General features: G+C 36.8%; 4 protein-coding genes and 1 non-coding gene across 5 annotated transcripts; 3 read left to right on the forward strand and 2 right to left on the reverse strand.

Annotated features, from left to right (window-relative positions):
* The first annotated feature begins 6,778 nt into the window (after positions 1 to 6,778).
* Positions 6,779 to 8,168, forward strand: LOC121969187 (transcription factor MYB30-like). Its single transcript, XM_042519142.1, has 3 exons — positions 6,779 to 7,074; positions 7,169 to 7,298; positions 7,377 to 8,168. The coding sequence occupies exons 1-3, from the start codon at positions 6,945 to 6,947 to the stop codon at positions 7,984 to 7,986; spliced, it is 870 nt and encodes a 289-aa protein (XP_042375076.1). The 5' UTR covers positions 6,779 to 6,944; the 3' UTR covers positions 7,987 to 8,168.
* A 3,164-nt stretch (positions 8,169 to 11,332) lies between these two features.
* Positions 11,333 to 13,796, forward strand: LOC121969185. The gene is made up of 5 exons (XM_042519141.1): positions 11,333 to 11,573; positions 11,658 to 12,610; positions 12,690 to 13,091; positions 13,179 to 13,396; positions 13,466 to 13,796. The coding sequence occupies exons 1-5, from the start codon at positions 11,488 to 11,490 to the stop codon at positions 13,715 to 13,717; spliced, it is 1,911 nt and encodes a 636-aa protein (XP_042375075.1). The 5' UTR covers positions 11,333 to 11,487; the 3' UTR covers positions 13,718 to 13,796.
* A 1,118-nt stretch (positions 13,797 to 14,914) lies between these two features.
* On the reverse strand, positions 14,915 to 14,995 carry TRNAL-CAG. Its single transcript has one exon. It is a non-coding gene; the product is annotated as a tRNA-Leu (tRNA).
* A 104-nt stretch (positions 14,996 to 15,099) lies between these two features.
* Positions 15,100 to 19,619, forward strand: LOC121969190 (ATPase GET3B-like). Its single transcript, XM_042519146.1, has 12 exons — positions 15,100 to 15,231; positions 15,527 to 15,738; positions 15,913 to 15,975; positions 16,127 to 16,237; positions 16,736 to 16,810; positions 16,921 to 16,989; positions 17,074 to 17,139; positions 18,511 to 18,585; positions 18,665 to 18,763; positions 18,971 to 19,105; positions 19,226 to 19,404; positions 19,493 to 19,619. The coding sequence occupies exons 1-11, from the start codon at positions 15,126 to 15,128 to the stop codon at positions 19,361 to 19,363; spliced, it is 1,149 nt and encodes a 382-aa protein (XP_042375080.1). The 5' UTR covers positions 15,100 to 15,125; the 3' UTR covers positions 19,364 to 19,404; positions 19,493 to 19,619.
* Positions 19,620 to 19,676: 57 nt separating this feature from the next.
* LOC121969192 (ribonuclease 1-like) lies at positions 19,677 to 20,896 on the reverse strand. Its single transcript, XM_042519147.1, has 4 exons — positions 20,609 to 20,896; positions 20,310 to 20,465; positions 19,973 to 20,171; positions 19,677 to 19,900 (listed from the first exon to the last, which is right to left on the reverse strand). Exons 1-4 carry the CDS (start codon positions 20,711 to 20,713, stop codon positions 19,677 to 19,679), a joined length of 684 nt encoding a protein of 227 aa, XP_042375081.1. The 5' UTR covers positions 20,714 to 20,896.
* Positions 20,897 to 20,966: the final 70 nt, after the last annotated feature.

Here is a 20,966-nt window from a genome sequence, read left to right on the forward strand (position 1 = left end):
CTACAACACAAAAAATATATACACTAAATCACCAAAATTGTTAATAAAAAAAAATCTTATGAAAATAACTACCAATGTACTTATTAGTTACCTAATTCTTGTACATGTGAAATAGTATTATCTACAACCTAAATAAAAAAAATAGTATATGTATCACAAAACTATCAAAATTCATCATAAAAGTAAGTTATTTAAATAAAGTTAAGATACCTTTTGATTACTAAATTCATTAGATTCCATACAAAAATGACATAGTAAGAGAACTAACGCCTAACATTTAATGAACGCTAAGCACATAATAAAATGGCATAGTAAGAGAACTAACACTAAGAATTACATTAACTAAGTAACGAACATGTAAGGAGCATTTAATTGAACACTTAACTAGCAACATTTAATCAAAACCAGATGCATGAAATCCTAATCATGGGACTACACATAACCAACACCCAAACAAATCATCACATCAAGAGAATGAATCAACACATAAAGAGGAATTAACAACTTATCAATCTAGCAAACAAAATAATCATATCAACTCAAAAGTATGATTGGGGAAATTCATCGAACACTTTGTAGACATCAAACAATTCAAACTACATATATGAAGTGTCAAGCATGGGAGTCAATTCATCAAGAATTCATACAATCAATCAATGCATCAAGAAGTAAACCAAACATCAAAGAGTAAACTGAATATTGTTGTTGGATGGAGTTTAGATGGGGCTGATTTGTTGCCTACTGTCTAGATCTGATCGGAGGTGAACAAAATGAGGTGTAGGTGCTCGACTATTGTCCGAAGATGAAGATGACAATGAACCGATGAGGAAGGGTAACCCCTTTCCTCCATGATGGATGAAATGATGTAGATCTGGATGAATCTGCGTGTGATTGGAGAAAGGGATAACATGTTGTCGGTGTGATGGAGAAGAAGATGTTCAGAGGAAGAAAGATCGGTGACCGGCTGGAGGAAGGGAATCCCCTTGACCTCCAACGGTGATGGGTGGTGATGCGACCGTACGTAGAAGGCGCCACGTGGCGTCTAAGGGTCAACGTAGCATGTGGGATGTCAGTCAAAATCAAGGTCGGTGAAGGAATATGTGTCACTCGGGGAACAAGAACTCACTCACTTGGTCCATTGTTACAGTTCCTGAACCTTCCCGAGCGGGTATAGTCATTGCTCGAGCAAACCCTCTGAGCTATCGCTCGAGTACCTTTATAGGTCATAGCAAACAATATCCTCACTTAAGTACATAACCGCTCAAGTGTATGAACTACTGAGTTATCGCTTAGGAGGAACACTTTAATGAATATTTAAGCTGCTTGTATTATTAAATGCTTAGTGTCACCTATATTAAATGCCCATCATAGATACATAAATATGTGGGAAATAGGAACGGTCAAGGGAAGTAAACTAGCAGTTAAGATGATCTCATTAATGAGACTGCATTAAAACTTGAACGAAGATAAAATGAAGATCCTTTGTAATTAATGTACCATTCATTAGTTCGTTAACTCCATTGTAATAAATATAGTCTCATTGAATGAGGAGGAAAATGAAAAGTCTATGAAAAATGTATAAAAGAATAATAATAAGAAAATAAAAGGGGGTTTCAAAATTGAAATACTATGTCTACTCCTTGTATCTTCTTCTTCTTCCTCTCCACCGTTACTTATTTAGGCATCACCGTAGTGATGTCAACTCTCTTGCCAATGCATCGATAAAGTCGTCCTCGAGCTTCTCGGAGCAGGATCAAGTGGAGAAGATGTTGGGGTTGCAAGGTTGCAAATATAGTCCCACATTGAAAACACACGGGAAAGATCATGATTTTATAAGAGAAAAAATATCTCCATTGGCATGAGGCATTTTGGGGAGAGCCCAAGAATACAACTACGAGGGCTTAGGCTCAAAGTGGACAATATCATACCATTACTGAGATATCTAAATTCTCTTCGATCCAACAATTGGTATCAGAGCCCGAACTGCCAGAAGGTTTAACTGCCGACTGTGCACAAGAGCTATGGTCTGATTGAGCCATGTGGATACAATATTTCTAAATTCTTTTCGATCCAATAGAAGAGAAGTGGGCGTTGGGAGGCAAAAAATAGGATAACCCCGAAGCTAGACCAAGAGAAGTAGAGATATCGATGATCTCCTATTTTTTGATCCCCCTAAGTTCCTATAGCTTCTCATTTTTAATCTTCGCCACTTGATTCAAATTTCCATCAACGGTTAAAAATAAACAAGCTCTGATCCAATGGTGGAATGAGTTCATATATTGATCCAATCCGAATCTTGATTAATAGTTGAGATCTACTCTTCCTTCACTTGGATGAACCATATCTTTAATGAATGGCTTAGATCACTCCTGATCTTAGATGAATAGTTTAAATTGGTCCAAAGTTTGATCTCTCATTTAAACCTAGATCTAAGTATCAATTTGGTCCGATATGATCTCTCACCAAATATTAGCATCAAATATTGTAAATATGATATAATTTGTAATTAAATCTAAAAATAAATGTAACTCATGAAATGTATTATAAATATAAAATTAACACAAGAGACGTTCAAAAAGTATGTCTATATGAGTTCAAATATCGTTGCAAAATGATGGTTATCATGTCGCGACCGTTCCGTGAAATGATAGTGGAACTGGAACGGTAGAGCCCGTGACAATTACTACGATTGTTCTGATAAAATATATTCAAGATAATTTGAGACAAAGTTTTTTACTATCGTATTTGAATGTCTTATATAATTATATTTTTAACCATATTTATTTATTAAGTGTCTTATTTAGTTGAATTTGAGACAGAATCTTAAATACTGTCTTAAATTTAATATCTCTATGTAAAATTTTGAGACATCTATTATTACTGTCTTAATTAATTAGTATTTGAGACGAATTTTATCAATGTCTTAAAATTTTATCTCAAAAACTTAATTTTCTAATAGTGATAATAGACTCTTAAGAACAATTTAATAGAAAGGAGATCCTTAATCCAACTATAGAGTTGCTATCATGTGAGATTCAAACCGTGGAAATAGTTTCTTACAATATAGAGTAAGATTATGTATAATAGACTCTTTTTTAAAATACCGCATTAACAGAAACTTTGTATATCAAGTTGTCCTTTAAGAATAAAGACATCCAAGAATGTCTCTCATGCTCAGAAAAGATTGTTGAAGAGGTAGATTGCATTAGAGTGAAAATGTTATTCATCGATCATCATTTACTAGACGTAAAATTTCATTCCACGGTGATATATAGATCACCTACCCACTAGCGGGTTGACCGGCTATGAGCCAATCACTTGCTCTCAAACTAGTCTTTTATGAGCCCTTTGGTTTGCGAATTGGATGTTGGCTATGAGTCCATTCCATGAGCTAGACGTTTTTCTTTCGGTTTAAATGATGGACAACGATGAAATTCTTTTGTTTTTTTTCTTTCTCCTTAGCGAATATTTACTTCAAATTATACAACACTTTCAAAACCACCTAAAAACCAGCAATAATCGTGCTAAAAAAATAGGATTGTTAACAAATCAAATTTTGATGAGCAAGCTTGGTTCAATTTGGTAAAGACTTGTATGTTTTAGTTCAATACACATACAGGTCAACTAAATCAACAAACTTAAATAACCAACTTGTCAAATTAAACTAAATGAATTTAAACCCATATAATTGTATCCATTAATCTTCATGAACAATGAACAATTAGGACAGGGATCCTTAAGTCCCAGATCTCTGGATCAATCCTGATCCCTTGCTCATTCATTGAATGGATGGACTGGACCTTATCTGTTTAACAGGTGGGGTCCAGCCTACCCATCCAATGAATGAATAGAGTCTTTTCTGATCCAAAAAATTTTAGACTAGAGGATCTGACCTCAAATAATTAATGTTTGTAAACATGCATATTGATGGATAAACTTTTATAAATATAGTAAATAGATAAATAAAATTTTGAAAATGAATGTTAAATTTATATAATCAAGTTCAATAATCAATCAAGTAATTTTAAAAATATAAAAAATTTAAATTGTGAGTTTCATAATATCCTGATAACACCTTCAAAAGATCTGCCCTTTCAGCCCAAGAGCAGCTAAAGGTCTGCCTGGGAGTCCCTCACTGTTGCGGCCCATTATTGATTATCGAGGAAATTTATTTTAAAATTTATATTTATATTTATATTTTCTGGACGAGATCACGATCATGTCCAAATGTCAACAGTGGCCGAATACAATGATTGACAGAGATGACTAAGCAGCCGAACCTTCAAGTCCATCTAATCTGAACCGACTAACCCATCTTGCTTTAATAGCGAAAGCAATGATCCAATCAAATGTGAAATTGACGACTTCAAATCGTCTAATTTAATCGATCTTTTCTCAATAAAAAAAAGACAATTCATAAATTGTTCTACTGTAGAAATCAATAATCTATAAGTTCGACTCCCACCTCACAAATCTCATTTATTACTCTGCGCTACGTGTTGGGCGTAGCGGAATCGTGCCTTGGCAGCGAGAAATATAGTGCCGACAAATGAAATTATTTGTTATGAGGATTATTAATTAAATAATTCTGTGTAAATGCATAATTATTTTGGCTGACAAAAAGATCGACGCCCCAATTAATTCTGCAATAAATTATTTAAACACTGAAATGACTGGTGCTCGTCGATGGAGTGTCTTCATATACGTTTCTTTTAATATTTATGTATTCCAGAATTCCACTTAAATGTAACCGGACTTTGTGCATAAATTTGGGCAAAAGTGATAAAGACAAATATTATTCTAATATGATTCTATGTTAAATTTGAGTTAGACGGACGTCGATAAAAATAATATTAATATTGATAAAGAGATGATTTTGATGTATTCTATGTATACACATCCTAAAAATTAATTTTCATGTAAAATTTTAAGGGTGCGTTTGGTTCAAGTTATCATGTATAATCTTGGTTATGTGATTACCAGATAATTATATAACCAAAGTTATGGGGAATAAAACATAACTAAATATTATTTGGTTAAATCTATTTAATGCAACAAAAACTTATTTATTTGAAGGTTTTAATGAATACCTTAGTTTAATATTTTACCGTATTACTCTCAGTTACAAAATCAACTATACATATTATTATTATTATTATTATTATCATTATTATTTATTTTTTATGTTTTTTTTACTTTTCTTTTTCTGGTATATTTTTTACTTTTTAATGTTTTTTTTTATTTTTTAATGTTTTTATATTATTTATATTTATATTTTTTTATTTTGTTATATTTTTAAAATTTTAAATTTTATTTTTTTATTTTTTTATTTTTATAAATTTTTTAATTTTTTAAATTTTTAATTTTTTAAATTTAAATTTTTTTAAAATTTAAATTTTTAATTTTTAATTTTTAAAATTTATATTTTTTAAAATTTTTTTAATTTTTTATTTTTAAAATTTTAAATTTTTTAAACATTTTTTTATTTTATTTACATTTTTTCTCTTTTTCCCATGTTTTTTCTTATGGGGGTATTTTTTTGTAAAAAAAATTCGTTAACCCTGGAATCAAGAAAAACCTTAGTTTTCTGAGATTTTCCGATTCCGGGCTGCATGACCCTTTTACTGACGTGTCGGGCATGGAACATTACTCGAGAATTATCGAATACCTAAACCAAACAAGATTTTTGTTGATAACCTTAGATGGATAACCAAGATTATCAAAAATAACTCTGAACCAAACACATCCCAAGGGTTATAGTATGAGGACTGGTGGTATCAAAATTTTGCATACATTTAGATAAACAACTGGAACGTTAGAGACCATAAATCAAGGAAATAGTCCCCGACACAGGCTCTCTAATGCTCAAGTCATGTCATTTTCCTCGGAAATAACAGTGTACGATGGAAAAAGAACTGTTGAAGATGAATGCGTATGTATATGTACCTGGATAAGGAAGAAGACCTCCTTTTTTATATGACGCTGCATACCTTCAGAGTCTGCCTGTTGTCAGAAAATGTCGGATGTTAGAGTCTGTCGGGTGAAAGAGGATGTACGGTGACCTTCCATTGAAGGAAGGAAGGTTCCATTCGTAGGTAATAGCAGACCAATGGAATATTGCATAGCGGATAACAGTTATTCTCTAACAGGAGGTTACGATTCTCTGACATTGTTGTTGCTTAATGTTTTCCGTCTCACCCGGGTTCAGCTATAGACAGCTCGGGATGACCGCTCAGATGTACCACTAGGCTCGAGCGTTGATGAGAAGGATGAGCTGTGGCGAACCGACCGAATTTATCTGAGACTATGGTGAGAGACTCATCTTTCACACCTCGATCGTTGAAAAGTTGACCAGGAGTTGTCTTAGTAACAATACCAAATCCATCTACACAGTTGGAGCTAGGAAAGTTCGATTAGTCGGGGGCAAGTCAGGAACTAATCCAAGCTCCATCTTACGTCTCAGATCTGGGGACTTGTCCTGACTGTGACAGACTAAGAATTATGCGACTGATGACGTGAGGTGGTCTAACTTCCTCATTTGTTTGACTGTTGATTGTCACATTCTCTTGACTATTGATCTCCTGACCTTATCGGACCCCTCTTTTATACACTGAATCACAATATATTTATAATTTCCAAAAACTTATATTTTTAAAAAATTAATGTTAATGATAATTTTTTAATTTTTATATACGAAGTTCATTAAAGGACAAAAAGAAAATTGCTTATATTTTCTTCATAGTTTCAAATCTCCGTGTAAATGCTCCTCTCTGTCTTTCGTTGACCTCTGTTGCCTCCTCTTTCTCCTCTCCTCTCCTCTCTTTTCTTCCTCTTCTCAATTTCTAGGGTCGATCAGCAAACTTGTCTGCTAGCGACCTATTCCGCCCATATATATAATCCAACAGGACCAGGAACTGAGTAGCGTGGCTCAATTTTGGGCTATCATGGGAAGGCTACCTTGCTGCGACAAAGGAGTGAAGAAAGGTCCCTGGACTCCAGAGGAGGACCTTCTTCTTGTCTCCTACATCCAGCAACATGGCCCTGGCAACTGGAAGACTGTTCCTACTAGCACTGGTTAATTACCCGTCTCTTAATTCAATTCCCCTTCATCGCGAATTGAACTATTGAAGGTAAATTAGCTTCTTTTTGACTGTTCTTGTGATCGCAGGGCTTCTGAGATGCAGCAAGAGTTGCAGGCTCAGATGGACTAACTATCTCCGGCCGGGGATCAAGCGCGGCAACTTCACAGATCAAGAAGAGAAGCTCATCGTCCATCTCCAGGAAATTCTCGGCAACAGGTGCTGTGCGTCTGTGTGTTTGCTGATCTGATCGACTGCTGTGAATTTGAGGTGCCAGGATCTATCTTTGTCTTACAGATGGGCGACGATTGCTTCGTACCTCCCAGAGAGGACGGACAACGACGTGAAGAACTACTGGAACACTCACTTAAAGAAGAAGCTGATGAAGAAAATTCAGACTCTCAATCAAGAAGGCGGCGCTGTGACCGCTGCTCTGTCCTCGACCTCTCAGCCTGCTCTTTCGAAGGGCCAATGGGAGAGGAGAGTCCAAGCCGACATTCACATGGCGAAGCGAGCCCTTGATGAGGCCTTGGCCTTGCAGGATAAACCTACAGTATCGCCGATGACGATGACCACCGCCACCGCCACCGCCACCTATGCCTCCAACGCAGAGAACATTTCCCGGTTACTCCAGGGGTGGATGAAGAACAAAAGCAATTCAGCTAAAACAACCGGATCACATTACTCCACCTCCACCGACGCCTCCTCCTCCTCCGCCGCCACCGTCGCGGCTAGCAAGGGCGACCTGTCGCCGGCGATGGACTGTTCCCTGTTCAAGCTTGACTCGCCGGAGACTGATCAGCTTAACCACGGCGACATCAAGATTCCAATCCTCACTTCTTTGTTCGAGTCTTGGCTCTTTGAAGAACAGAGTATGGAAGTAGGCCAGTTTGAACTCATCCTTTGAGCTCCCTGTCTCCTTCACTTGTATGGTTTTGATCAAAGGATCAACTTGTTCAAGGAAATTAATTAAGTGTACATTATGATCGATCATCCTGAAGTGTTGGATGGTTCAAGTGTTAGCTAGGATGACTGTTAAGCTGTGCCACTGAATTATGATATCTATATATATATATAAACAGAAATTCACAAAAATATTTCTTGATCGACTTGGTGATCAAATTGAACGAATCTCTCTCCATGCTTCTTGGCTTGTTATGAAACTCTCTACTCTATCCTGTACAAATCTATGTACATATGTAGAGATACAAACAGTGAGATTAATGAAGCAGCAACCGTCTTGGTTTGTTTGTTACTGCATGGACAATGAGGTAAACATGCATCTTTAATTTAGATTGTCAAAAATTTTCTTTGTTTGTTATTGCATGGATGAGGATGATCATGCTTTACCTTTTTAGTTTGACAACGCAACTACATGCCTAAACACATTGAGGTCAGCATCAGTTTCACTGTCTCTCACCAACTACAGATGGAGACTAGTATCTGACTTGTTGATATCAGATTCACACTAGCTCAACTATTTAACAAAGAGTTGAAAAAACCTTAAGTTGTAGTAATTATAGCTAATGCAAGGTGTTTAACACAACAATAAAAGGTAATTATACATGTGAAGCTTTCTTCGAGCCATGTAATTCATATGACAAGTCATAAATCATATGGTTTGTGATGCAGGATCAACATTGGAAGATCCAATCTTTCAGAGGGTATAACTTTTAACTCGGAATACATGTAGAGCCTTTGTACTAGTAATTTTAGTTTTTATAGTCTTTAAAATAAGTTTTAAAGTTTCTTTTTCTGATAAAGTTTCTTTCAAAATTGGGATTGAAGTCTAAAATTTAGAATTTCTTTTCTTTTTAAATCTTATGGCATATGATCTATATAATACCTATAAGAAGAATATTCTATTCTTAATAAAATTTCCTTTTTAAGAGTTCTGATTTTCCTTCTCATCTATCTGACTTTACTTGTAATAGTGGATATGAAGGAACTTAAATAGAGATGTGAATAGACATCTTTCAGAGTTGTATAGGAAGGACATCTTTTACTTTATAAATGGTGGTAGATTTAGTGAGAACACATAAATTAAAATATTTAGTTTGGAAATTTAAATCAAAATCAAATTAAAACTAATTCAATCTGAATTTGTTATCCTGTCTGAACTAGGAGTCAACGGACGCTGGGGACATGACGCTCCTTGCTGGATCCTTGAGTGCTCCGGCGAACCTGCAACAGAACCGAGCCGGGGGGGGGGGGGGGGTCCCGGCGACGGCCCTCCGACGCTCAAGTCAAGCGAGGAAATAGCAAAGAAGTGGCTTCAGAGATCCAGACGCGCGTACCTCCGGTGAAGAAATGGAGGCCTTATATAGAACTATCGAAAGAGCCCAGGCACGTCGATCGAAGCAGTCATCTGCTTTAGACCATACCCAAGTATGGGCCTATCAGAAGAGCATATATGAGGCCATACTGCTACTGTATCCACCTCTCCCTGATGTGACGGCGGGATCTTCCATCGTGCAATCTCGTGTACGGCCTTATCATCAGACGTGTCTTCTCTGACATCCCATATCTCGAGACAAGCGCATAGGTCGCTCGGCTACCTTTGTACCCTCGCCCTTATCTTGGCCGAGCGGACCACCCGCTCAGCCCTTAGGTCCCAGCCGAGCGGACTCCTGCTCGGCCCTTAGATCCTCCTGCCTTGGCGTCAGAAACCCAAGCCCATGGATGGGTTATCTATAGCTCCGCTCGGACCATTATCCGCTGGGCCAGCCCTCCATCCGTCCTTAGGCTGGGACCCTTCAGAGGGTGGGCCCCCCATTCTTACCGCCGGATCAAGATGTGAATAGACATCTTTCAGAGTTGTATAGGAAGGACATTTTTACTTTATAAATGGTGGTAGATTTAGTGAGAACACATAAATTAAAATATTTAGTTTGGAAATTTAAATCAAAATCAAATTAAAACTAATTCAATCTGAATTTGTTAATTAACAATGAATATAGTATATTAAAATTAATTATAAAACTATTATAATTTAAATTTAATATTGATTAATGAACCTATAAGATATATATAGAGAGCGGAGGGATATGTTGGACGCCCCGCGTCCACTCATGAGCTAGAGTGAGCGCGCACGAGAGTTACCATCATATCAATGGGTTATATATATAGGTTTTCGATATATAACTGAGTGTGTGAGGCGTTCGGAAGTAATTCAGGAGTTTGAAAATATGAGTGAGTCACGGATGGAGTCGCGAATAGGGAATCGAGAAGCTCTTGTGTTTTACTTTTTATTGATTTAGTCGAAAGCCTAATTATGTTCTCATCTTTGAATTTTCTAATGTTTCCATGGAGTTACAAATTAGTCAAAAGGGAATTAATTTTTTCCAAAAATCATAAATGAAAGAAAAGTCCTTTGGCAATGTCAAAATGGAAATTGGCGCACGATTACGATGTAATTCTCCAATTGAATGCCATGACTATTAAGCTTTAAACAAAAAAAAAAGGAAAAAAAAAAGGTATTCTTACATAATTGTGGTCCAATTAATAATTATATAAGGGTAAATTGTACTAATACCCTTTGCACTTTGTTATAATTACAATGCACGTGTTGAGTCTTATATTGCAATTTGTAAACATTTTTATTCAAATATACTTAATTCATCGGACAAATTATTTTTCATGGAATTATGAGTTTAAGAGATATTTAATGGTTATTATTTTATACTTCAATGGAAAATATGAAAATAAAAAATATATCATTTTTATTGAAATGGTTATTCCTTTTTCAAAAAATATAAAAACAATATTTTATCATATTTCTCATTTCGATAATTTTTTTATTAAATTTAAAACTATTGTATCAATTTTTAAATAGCTGTTATAACAATCTAAGAAAGCGATTTGTTAGCGTCCCTTAAAATATAATCCATCTCTAATTGGAACTCACTTTTCTTGACTCGATCAGTGCTTATCTATAAACTTTTGGAAACAAATCGCATGGACTCCACTTTTTATGGAAATATTTCTGATGAATTTTTATAACTTTAAAAAGTATATTTTTATTCAGTTCATCCCTGATTATATAATGAATGCTATAGTGGAATATACAGAAAGTTAAACTACAATTTAGAACTTTAATTCCATGTTTTGTTGGTCAACCTTTCTATCTAAAACTCCACTTATTTAGAACACTTGGCAGAGAAAGGAAAACCACCAAAACCGTCCGAATCTCTTCACCAGTTTGATAAGATGACGAAAATCTTGCAGGTTTTTAAGCAACCCACCCTGCTTCTCTTGTCATCCTCTTTGAACCTTTCCTTTCTCCATAAACAACGCCAAGATCGATTAGGTCTTCCAACACCAAGCTTCACGTCTTCATATTTTTTTTTTGGACGAGATAATTGCGGGTTGATGAAAGCAGCTGCTTCTGTTCCTGTTCTTGTGCGAGATGGCTCTGTTTGCCTTGTCTTTCTGGTTCTTGGTTGCCAATTCCCTGATTCTTTTGGTCAGTTTTGTAGCCAGACGTGTTTCCAGGTGCCAATATTTTAACTGGGAGCTGTTTAATTGATCATAAAGTTATGCCTCTGTTTCCGTTTCTCATTGTTTAATTCTGTGCAGAACTAGGACAAAAGGCTCTATTCCAGAAGAGAAGTGGCTCGAATTCAGCAATCACGATTCATCTCCAGAGAAAGAAGAACCGCTTTTGTCTTTTAAGTTTCAGTATCAGATTCCTGATCAACAGAAGGGAAAAAGCAACGGAGAAGGTTTGCTTAAAAATGAGATTTTGGTCGAGGAAAAGCCCGAACATTATGAGACTGATACGTTTAATGAGCTCGAAGGAGACAATGTGTCTGAGGAGTGCTCAGGTTTTGATTCAGATTCTGATGCCATTAGTGTGAGTGATGGCTACTCAGTGCATGACCTTGTTGTGGATTCTGATGCCTTCTCGTCTGAGGAGGACTTTGAAGTGGATGAACTGAAATCAGATGAAAAAACTACTTACCCATGCAATGAAGAAGGAGGGATCGAATCTGTCATGGTTACTAAATCTCAAGGAATGCACTTGAAGTATACTGATTCCAGCAGTGATGAAGATGACAATGATGAAGTTTATCTGATGAGCCATGATGAAGCCCTTGCCCTGGATAACAAATATTCAGCCAGAAAAGAGGCAGATGATTGCACAAGCTCAAGGCCATTGCTGGACCCTCCTATCAATGCTTATTTGAGATCGATTGCCGAAATGGATGTTGTGCAAAAGGGAGGTCTAGATGAGCAGGAACACAAGTTTGAGAAGGCACAAGTGAAGGGCTCGGGTGATTGGGATTGTAATGAACTGGAAACACCATGGGAGCATCAGGAACTCATTGAGCAGCTCAGGATGGAACTGCAAAAGCCGAAGAATGTCGGCCTACCGACCATTTTAGAAGAGTCAGAGAGCTCCATAACAGTGGTGGATGAGAGTTTCCTGAATGAGGATACCATGGTTGAGATCCAGAAGTCTTACTGGAGCTACAGAGAAAGGATGAGGAAGTTTGACATACTGAACTATCAAAAAATGTACGCGATAGGTTAGTCGAAACCGAAAATTTATTCCTTCTCTCTAGAGTTCACTCCAAATTGCATCTCAATTTCCTGCTAAACTCACAGGCTTTCTTCAACTGAAGGATCCTCCTCTTCAGCCAGTGGAATCTGGGACGCTAGGACTAGCATTCCAATACAATTTTCCTCAAAGCTTTTGGTCGGTTCGTCGCAAGTCCAACTCAAATCCATCGGAGAAGCTCATCAAGGAGCTCCAAAGTGACTTGGAAATGGTGTATGTTGGACAAACATGTCTTTCCTGGGAGTTCCTGAGATGGCAGTATGAGAAAGCTAAAGAAATGCCTCAACTTTTCGATACATGTGGAAACCAAACTGCTGGAGAATTCCAACAATTCCAAGTGACAATTCAAAGGTTCAAGGAGAATGAGGCATTTCAAGGGCCGAGGTTGCCTAACTACATCGAATATCATCGACTTCTTCACAATCTTCTCCTAGTGCCTGTACTTAAAGGTATAATCTGAACTATATGAAGCCTAGCTACCACCAACATCTTTAGAAATTTAGAGCGGAGTGATTGAGGCCAATCTCTTGTTGCAGAGGATTTCTTCAAGGACAAAATGGAGGATGAACAAGTAATAAGTGGTAAACAGATGGAAGAAATCATGGAGGAATCAATCAGAATTTTCTGGGAGTTTGTCAAAGCTGACAAGGATGAAACTCTAGGGTTTCTCAAAGGGTTCATGGGCACTCATGTTGAACTGCAAAGCCCTTCAGATTTTGACCTTCTGGAAGACATCCAAGCTGATTTATACAAGGTATATTATACTTGTGATCAATCTTTAAGCACTTGAATACCATGTTACTTATATATGTGTGTTGTGCAGAAGGAGAAGAAGCTTAAAGACATTCTAAGGGCAGGCAACTGGCTGATTAAGAAGCTCAAGAAACCGAAAGAAGGCAGACCAAATCAAGATCTTTTGTTCTCCCAAGTAGACTTGAAGCTTGTGGCAAGAGTGCTGAGGATGTCAAGGATTACAAGTGAGCAGCTGCTGTGGTGTCGCAAGAAACTGAGCAAAATCAAGTTTGTAGAAAGGAAGGTCATCAGGGAACCTTCTTTCTTGCTCTTTCCATGTTGATGTTTAGAGTGATGTGTTTGTTAGATGCAAATCACACAAGTAGAGTTGCAAAGGTTTTTTTGGAAACGATTTAGTGTTATTTTTGGATTCACTTTAAGCAGTGTTTCAGTGTCAATAAATTGGACATAGTAAAACATTGAGAGTGTTTATAGGATTAACAGTGCAAATCTCTAATGAAATTGGGTTTATGATCAGTTTTAACTATCCAAACTGCAGTTTGGAGACAATTTCACTAACTCTGATCATTACTCGATATTTAAGAGTATCCATGTCAATTTTCTTATTACTATATTTAAAATTTAAGATAAATAATCCATTTTATTAAATTTAGATAATCATTTTTCACTACACACTACATTAAATATCTTAAAATTTTCATCATCCTTAAATTTTTAATTATTTTCTTCTATTTCTTCATTTTTTTTATTATTATATTTAAGGAATGAGTGGAAGGAAAGAGATTGAAAAGACTTTAGAGAATTACTATTCATCAAATCTAAATTTAGAGAATGGATATGGTAACTGCAGAGGATTTTTAGTTACCTTATCCAAAATTTAAAGTAAAATATTTGAATAGGGTAGCTGATGTGGATGCTCTAAGTTTGCTTGTGAGAGTTTAAATATTTTCAAGTTTTTTTAAAATGAAATTTATTTATTGAAATTTTATTGAGCTCAATATTATTTTATATTTTAATTAAAATATTGATTTGATAAATGGAATTTATATCATTTCCTTATTTTTAGCATATTGTAGATAATTTAAGATTATAAAAATTAGTAAGATTTAGATAAATCCTATTTATTTAGGCAGGGAGTAAGAAAAGAAAAGTGGGGAAATAAATTTGTCAATTTCTCCCATGGTACCAATATTGTTATCAAATTAAAACCTTTTTCTTATGAAGTTGAAAATTATATGATGTTATTTGAATGGGGAATATCTTTCATAGTATATTTGACGTTGTTCAAAATTTATTTTCATTCAATATGCATCGTAATTTATTTTTTTTAATTATGATTCTATTTTTCATACTTACACCTCTGAAAAATGAAAAAAAAACATTTATGATCAACGTTTACACCATGTATAATAAGATTATTTTTATCAAATAATAAATATGTTTATTAATGTTAAATAGAAATGCTCCTGTTGGGTTTGAGTAAGAAAAAGAGATTTAAAAAAAATAATAAAAAATTTCTTGTCAAGAATGGGATTCGAACCCATGCCCTTTCGGACCAGTACCTGAAACTGGCGCCTTAGACCAACTCGGCCATCTTGACGTTGTGTTAATGTTGACTTCTAAATATATTTAATTTTTATGAAACCGGTTTTACATTTAGCAATAAAACCCTTGCCCCTTGTTCGGGTTTTTTCTTTTATTGAATGTACTCTCGACTGCTTCCTTCCGCCATGGCTCGCCGCCTCTACTTCAAGGCCTCCCGCTGCTCGTGGCTGCCTCAGTCTCTCCTCTTCTCCCACCCTCAGCCTTCCCTATTCGTCCGCCACTCCCGTCCAGGTGTGTCTCTCGTATCCATCATTCCGTTCTTTGTTTCTGTCTTCAAGCTTGCGACTGTGGAAGAGATTGCCGGTCTTTGTATGTAGAATACGTTCAGGCCTTCAAGGGTTCAATAAATGTGCTACCTTCATCGTTTAATCTGTGCATCTAAAATTTCCGCTTCATGCAACTTAGTGCACATCAGACTTTTTACTCTATCACTTTCGTCAAGTATAATCTACCGAATCAAACTGGAAAATCAACTTAAAGATTGGATTTTGGAGACTCATTTAAACAAGTCTTTCATTCTATGCAGTGAGTGATATAGCTACTATCGCAGAAGATGTGGGAGGGTTTAAGGAGATGACCGCAGGAAATAGGAGGAAGTACTACATGCTTGGAGGTAAAGGAGGTGTTGGGAAGACGAGCTGCGCGGCTTCTTTGGCTGTTAAGTTTGCAACTCAAGGTCATCCCACTATTGTTGTCTCAACAGACCCTGCTCACTCCTTAAGTGATTCTTTTGCCCAGGTATGGAGTCGCTGCTCATTAGCAGTGTAGAGATCTAGTGATCTTTTTTTTTTTCCTGAAATTGAAGGGAACGTTCTTGAATCCATCTCTTACATTCTGAACTTTTTCTTTCAGTCTCTTGCCTTATTTGTTTAGGCTTTTACTAATTGTGTTATTGTGCGTCACAACCGCTAGGATTTGAGTGGTGGAACATTGGTACCCGTTGATGGGATGAATGCGCCATTGTTTGCACTTGAAGTAAGCCTAAACCTTCTAACTTGTCTCTCTATTTTTTTATTGAATTTCTTGAGGTATGTCCTTGCTTCCTTGGACTCCTTCTATATTCCCTTTATCCTCATGCTCTTCAAGTTTGTGCAGGAGCTTTCAGATTAATATTTTCGTTTTACAGATCAATCCTGAAAGGTCAAGGGAAGAATTTCGTAGCGCAAGTCAAAATACTGAAGGCACAGGGGTCAAAGACCTCATGGACAGTATGGGTCTAGGAATGCTTGCCAACCAGGTGCACCATCAAACACTATCTACAGTAGAATTCTTTCAAACATATTGTAACTAGTATATGTTTGTATTACTTGTCATGGGATTTGGTATATTTCATAGTCATCATTCATATGAATATGGCTGTAGGCATTTAGGATGCATTTAGCGCTGAGGAAGAGGAGAAGAGAAGGGAGTACACATTATAGAAGAGAGCAAAATTTCTAAGGGGACTTAGAGAATCTCACCATTATAGTATAATAGAACTACATTCCACAACAACCATAACAAAGATGGTACAGTTATTTTGACAGTAATTAGATCAAGTCATTGTCATTTCACTTAGGTTCATAGTCATCTCCCTCACTATACTATATTGAGAAGCTTGATTTGTCTACCTTGCTGTCCAGTAGGCTTTTTAAATTCTAGTGAAATCTAAAATGATCTTTTCTGACCAATTTACTGTTTCTATATCTAGTGGTTCCTAGAAATTGCTTACTTTTTTTTGATCAATCGTATGAAGCTAGGAGATCTGAAACTAGGAGAACTACTGGACACTCCTCCTCCAGGACTGGATGAAGCTATTGCCATTTCAAAGGTACAAAATTGATTATGCTAATGTTCCTGCACAAAATTTTATAATGTGAATCCTTTTTATTTTGTCAATTTTGTAGCTTATTGACTTAAAATCTGCGTGTGTTGTTTAAGATTATGGAATTTGTTAAAGAACAGGAGTATAGTATGTTCAGCCGTATTGTTTTTGACACTGCTCCAACTGTAAGCAATCTACATATGAACAGAAAATTATTTGTTATGTTTATTGTGAGCTACGTAGGCACATTGATTATCATTTTGTCATAGGGCCATACCCTTCGGTTATTATCCTTACCAGATTTCTTGGATTCTTCAATTGGCAAGATAATAAAGGTTTGAAATCTTAACATGATGTTTTATTTTATCTTATACGCGCCTATGTTTTTTCTCCATTGTATCCTTGAACAATAGTTCAGTGTTGTTGAAATATCTTTCGTGTATTTGCTCCTAAGAAAATTGTTGATGTCATGCAAACTATACTGATGGACTCATTATATGCAAACCTACATGGATCCACCCTATTCAACGCTTCATGTCTATTATGTTTTTGACTACTTATACCAATTTTACATCCAAAAATGATCAAGGGTGTGCTTGGGTTGACTCACTATATTGATGGTAATTCAGCAGTAGCTTGCAATTGTGTTCTAGTCCATAGTAATTGTTGCACAACGATAAGCTCACTTGATTGCTCCTTTGCTAATTTCTTTGCCAAGGTTCTTATAGTCCTTTTTCTTGAGCTTATTAAGGAACTGATTGGTTTGAAATACTCATTGTTTCCTGATGCAAATTGACTGATTCTTTCTGTTATGATCTAGTTTATGCACAGAGCAACGTATCCTAATACATCCATGCTGACACATGAGAGTCCACACATGTCTACCTCCATTGATCGACCATCACATCTGAAATTTCACTGCATGACTATTATATCTATGTAGAACCATGATATGTATGCTCTATGGACCCTAATCAATAAGCTGATCCTCTAACCACTAATGATATCAGATTCTAACTAAATCCTTAAATTCATTTACGATTCTCTTCTGTCCATCAACTTCATCTTCACATTTCTATTAAAATGAGTGAGGCTATGTAGGAAAATGCTCATCAATTGTTTCCATCCAACTGGCTTGTCATTTTGGAATTTTTAGGTGTATAATGACTAGTGCAGCATGGTGGGAGACAAGAAAGTGTTTTGTCAAGTTACAAGGATGTTGTGGTGATTAAGTGAAACATAACAATCATAAGAAGCAATATTGATGGTCTTTGACCAGTTTATGTGCTCCAACCACCACTTATAATGATGCATGCAAATCACAAATAGAGATCTCAATTTCTGTGTTTACTGTAACTTTGACTAGTTTACTATTTAGGTATTTGTTTGACTCTAAAGCATGACAATTGACGTCTCATATGATTAAGAAGCATGGTGCATCATTCAGTGTCGTATACTTAAACTAAAGAGCATGATGTTATTTGTTAGATATATTAATGCAGATAAGCCAATGGTATCGTGGTAGTTATTATAGTAGTAGCATTAGTCAGTAAAAATATTCCATATTTAATTGCATGCCAAGTCCTATGATCAACGTGGTTACCAGTTCATTTGACATAAAATCTTAACCCTATTGATGTCATCAATGTTTTGCTGAATATGTCGGTGTAACATTTTGTTTTTTTGGGTTTTTTTGCTCATATCAGCTAAGAAACAAATTGGCTTCAGCAACATCAGCCCTTAAATCTTATTTTGGACAAGGAGGACCAAAACAAGATCCGGTAAGTTTTAATCTCCCACAAGATACACATGTCCAACTCCTTCATATGTAACCTTTATCGCTATCCTTTTGATGTCTAGTCTGATAAACTAGAGCAACTAAGGGAGAGAATGGTCAAAGTACGGGAGCTTTTCCGAGACACAGAATCAACCGAGTTCATTATCGTTACAATTCCAACGGTAAGATATCATCTGTGCTTGTCCGTGCATGCACCAAATCCTGCATTTATCATGACTTCGTATTTATTGTGCCAGGATAACTAGTTCTGCAATATGGATTCATTTCTTGGGCTTTTGCAATATTATTTTAGTTCATGCATACAACCGTTTTCCGTGTCTAACATTGAGAAAATTGCACGATCTAATAACTAGAAACTGATATTGAAGGTCATGGCTGTCAGTGAGTCGTCTAGACTATATGCCTCCTTGAAGAAAGAAAGTGTACCCGTGAAGAGGCTTATTGTTAATCAGCTTCTGCCACCATCTGCAACTGACTGCAAGTTTTGTGCAATGAAAAGGAAGGTAAGTTTACAGTCTCGAAGTATCAATCTGTATTTTCCTCATCACATTCATGATAGACACTTAGCAATCTAGAAAATCAGACTCACTTTAGTATTCATATAATTTTTTTACTTCTGGTAGGATCAAATGCGAGCCCTTGAAATGATAAAAGACGACCCGGGGCTCACGGTCCTGAAGCTAATCCAAGCGCCATTGGTCGATGTAGAAATACTGGGTGTTCCTGCCTTGAAATTTATGGGAGACATGATCTGGAAGTGAGATTGCACACACACATTTGCTACATGAAGTTCCACCATATGGTTAAGGCTTCATTTATACTTCTAAATCGATTACTTCTTAACCTCCAAAATCCAGAGATTAACTCTCCTGCTTCATTGAATGTCACAGGCAAAGAGGAGAATCATTAATGAATGGTGAAGCCATCTGCGCAACATGCTATTTTTCTATTGAGTTTTCCTCTCTTGGCCTCAGTATAATAACAAATGAAGTCGAGTTTAACCAGTTGTTTTCAGCAGTTTAGTTTGGTAATAGTAGTTTATTCATTGTAATCTCACTCAACATCCCCCGGAAATTAAAACGGCGGGAATTCAACACGCGGAGGGCAATTGCTGATGGACGAGATGGGGCACTCGATGAGCCGCTCCCCCTTTGCATCCACGCACACGGAGACCTCGTACAATTGCCGATTCCCACCCCCGTCCGCGTTGCACCCCAGCTTCGGCTCGAACCCGGTGCTGTTCCTGATCGCGCTCGATATGTCTGTCGAGCTGTAAAGCCCACCGTCCGGCTTTATCCCTGCCGAAACCATAAACCACCATTGAGTGCCAATAAACCCTGAAGCAATTTTGTTTTATGGGACGAGTTAACCTGCATCTTGCAGTGCTTGGAGGAGGTTAATTTGGGTCCTGAGCCGGAGAGCGGTCCCGAAGTAGGCGTGCTGGTCGAGGACGGACTCCGAGCAGGTGCCGTGCTTTTGCCACTCGTGTTTCCAAAAGGTCGACTCGTCGCCGCTGGGGCAAGCCAGGCTGGGCCAGTGCGACCTCAAGATCTCCATCAAATCCGCAATCTGCAATTTTTTTATTTTCTCTCATTTAATCAAAATTATTATAAATTAATTAGTTTTTTTAATAAAAATTAAAATAAAGACGCACTTTTAATTTTTTACTTATTATTATTTTAAAAAATAAATTATCGTAAAACCGACCTGTGAGGCATCATATGCGTTCTGGCGATCGCAATTGGATGGATAAGATCCGTCGGCGTAATTGGGCCAGAGCCCATGGATGGAGAAGTCGGCCGTGGGCTTCCCGGTGGCCGGGTAGCAGCAGCTTTTCTTGGTGTCGCAGAAAGATCCTGGCCACTGTTATACACTTAATTAAGTAATTAATTAATGACTTAATTAAAAAAAAAAAAAGGTCTGTTATCTTAGCGGCCCTAGGGCCCCACGGATATGGAATTAATGACTTAATTAAAAAATTAGCAGTGAGTGGTGTAATTAATCACCTGCAGAACGAAGTAGAAGAAGTCGAAGTCACGAGCAGTGGACGTTGATGGAGCAGAAAAGAGAAGGGGAAGAAGGAGAAGAAGCATGATGGAAGGCAGCGTCATATCAAGTTACGATGTAGGTGGAGGAAGAAGGATGTATGTCGTAGGGTACTTATAGTCGTCGGAGAAGGAAAACTGGTGGTGGTGGCGGCGGTGGTTTTGTTTGGATAAGTTTGTCGTGAAACCTACAAACTCCAGGTAGAGGACGTTCCCTTGCATGCATGGCTTCCGGTTTATTAATTTGGATATATTATCATGATAGGTTTTTGGATTTAGGGTTCATTCTGAGCAGTTTCTTAATAAACATTTCTTTTGG

This window comes from Zingiber officinale, chromosome 4A (assembly GCF_018446385.1).
Source record: "Zingiber officinale cultivar Zhangliang chromosome 4A, Zo_v1.1, whole genome shotgun sequence".
NCBI classification, from domain to species: domain Eukaryota; kingdom Viridiplantae; phylum Streptophyta; class Magnoliopsida; order Zingiberales; family Zingiberaceae; genus Zingiber; species Zingiber officinale.

Bases quoted from the DNA above. Each gene is read 5' to 3' on its own strand.
- LOC121969192 (XM_042519147.1), bottom strand. From the start codon at position 20,713: ATGACGCTGCCTTCCATCATGCTTCTTCTCCTTCTTCCCCTTCTCTTT. The intron at 20,466-20,608 runs GTGATTAATTAC...AGTGTATAACAG, and splicing joins TCTTCTACTTCGTTCTGCAG to TGGCCAGGATCTTTCTGCGA. The intron at 20,172-20,309 runs GTCGGTTTTACG...AAAAAATTGCAG, and splicing joins ACGCATATGATGCCTCACAG to ATTGCGGATTTGATGGAGAT.
- LOC121969185 (XM_042519141.1), top strand. From the start codon at position 11,488: ATGGCTCTGTTTGCCTTGTCTTTCTGGTTCTTGGTTGCCAATTCCCTG. The intron at 11,574-11,657 runs GTGCCAATATTT...AATTCTGTGCAG, and splicing joins GTAGCCAGACGTGTTTCCAG to AACTAGGACAAAAGGCTCTA. The intron at 13,092-13,178 runs GTATAATCTGAA...CTCTTGTTGCAG, and splicing joins CCTAGTGCCTGTACTTAAAG to AGGATTTCTTCAAGGACAAA.
- LOC121969187 (XM_042519142.1), top strand. From the start codon at position 6,945: ATGGGAAGGCTACCTTGCTGCGACAAAGGAGTGAAGAAAGGTCCCTGG. The intron at 7,075-7,168 runs GTTAATTACCCG...TTGTGATCGCAG, and splicing joins GACTGTTCCTACTAGCACTG to GGCTTCTGAGATGCAGCAAG. The intron at 7,299-7,376 runs GTGCTGTGCGTC...TTTGTCTTACAG, and splicing joins CAGGAAATTCTCGGCAACAG to ATGGGCGACGATTGCTTCGT.
- LOC121969190 (XM_042519146.1), top strand. From the start codon at position 15,126: ATGGCTCGCCGCCTCTACTTCAAGGCCTCCCGCTGCTCGTGGCTGCCT. The intron at 16,811-16,920 runs GTACAAAATTGA...GTGTTGTTTAAG, and splicing joins AAGCTATTGCCATTTCAAAG to ATTATGGAATTTGTTAAAGA. The intron at 18,764-18,970 runs GTAAGATATCAT...CTGATATTGAAG, and splicing joins TTATCGTTACAATTCCAACG to GTCATGGCTGTCAGTGAGTC.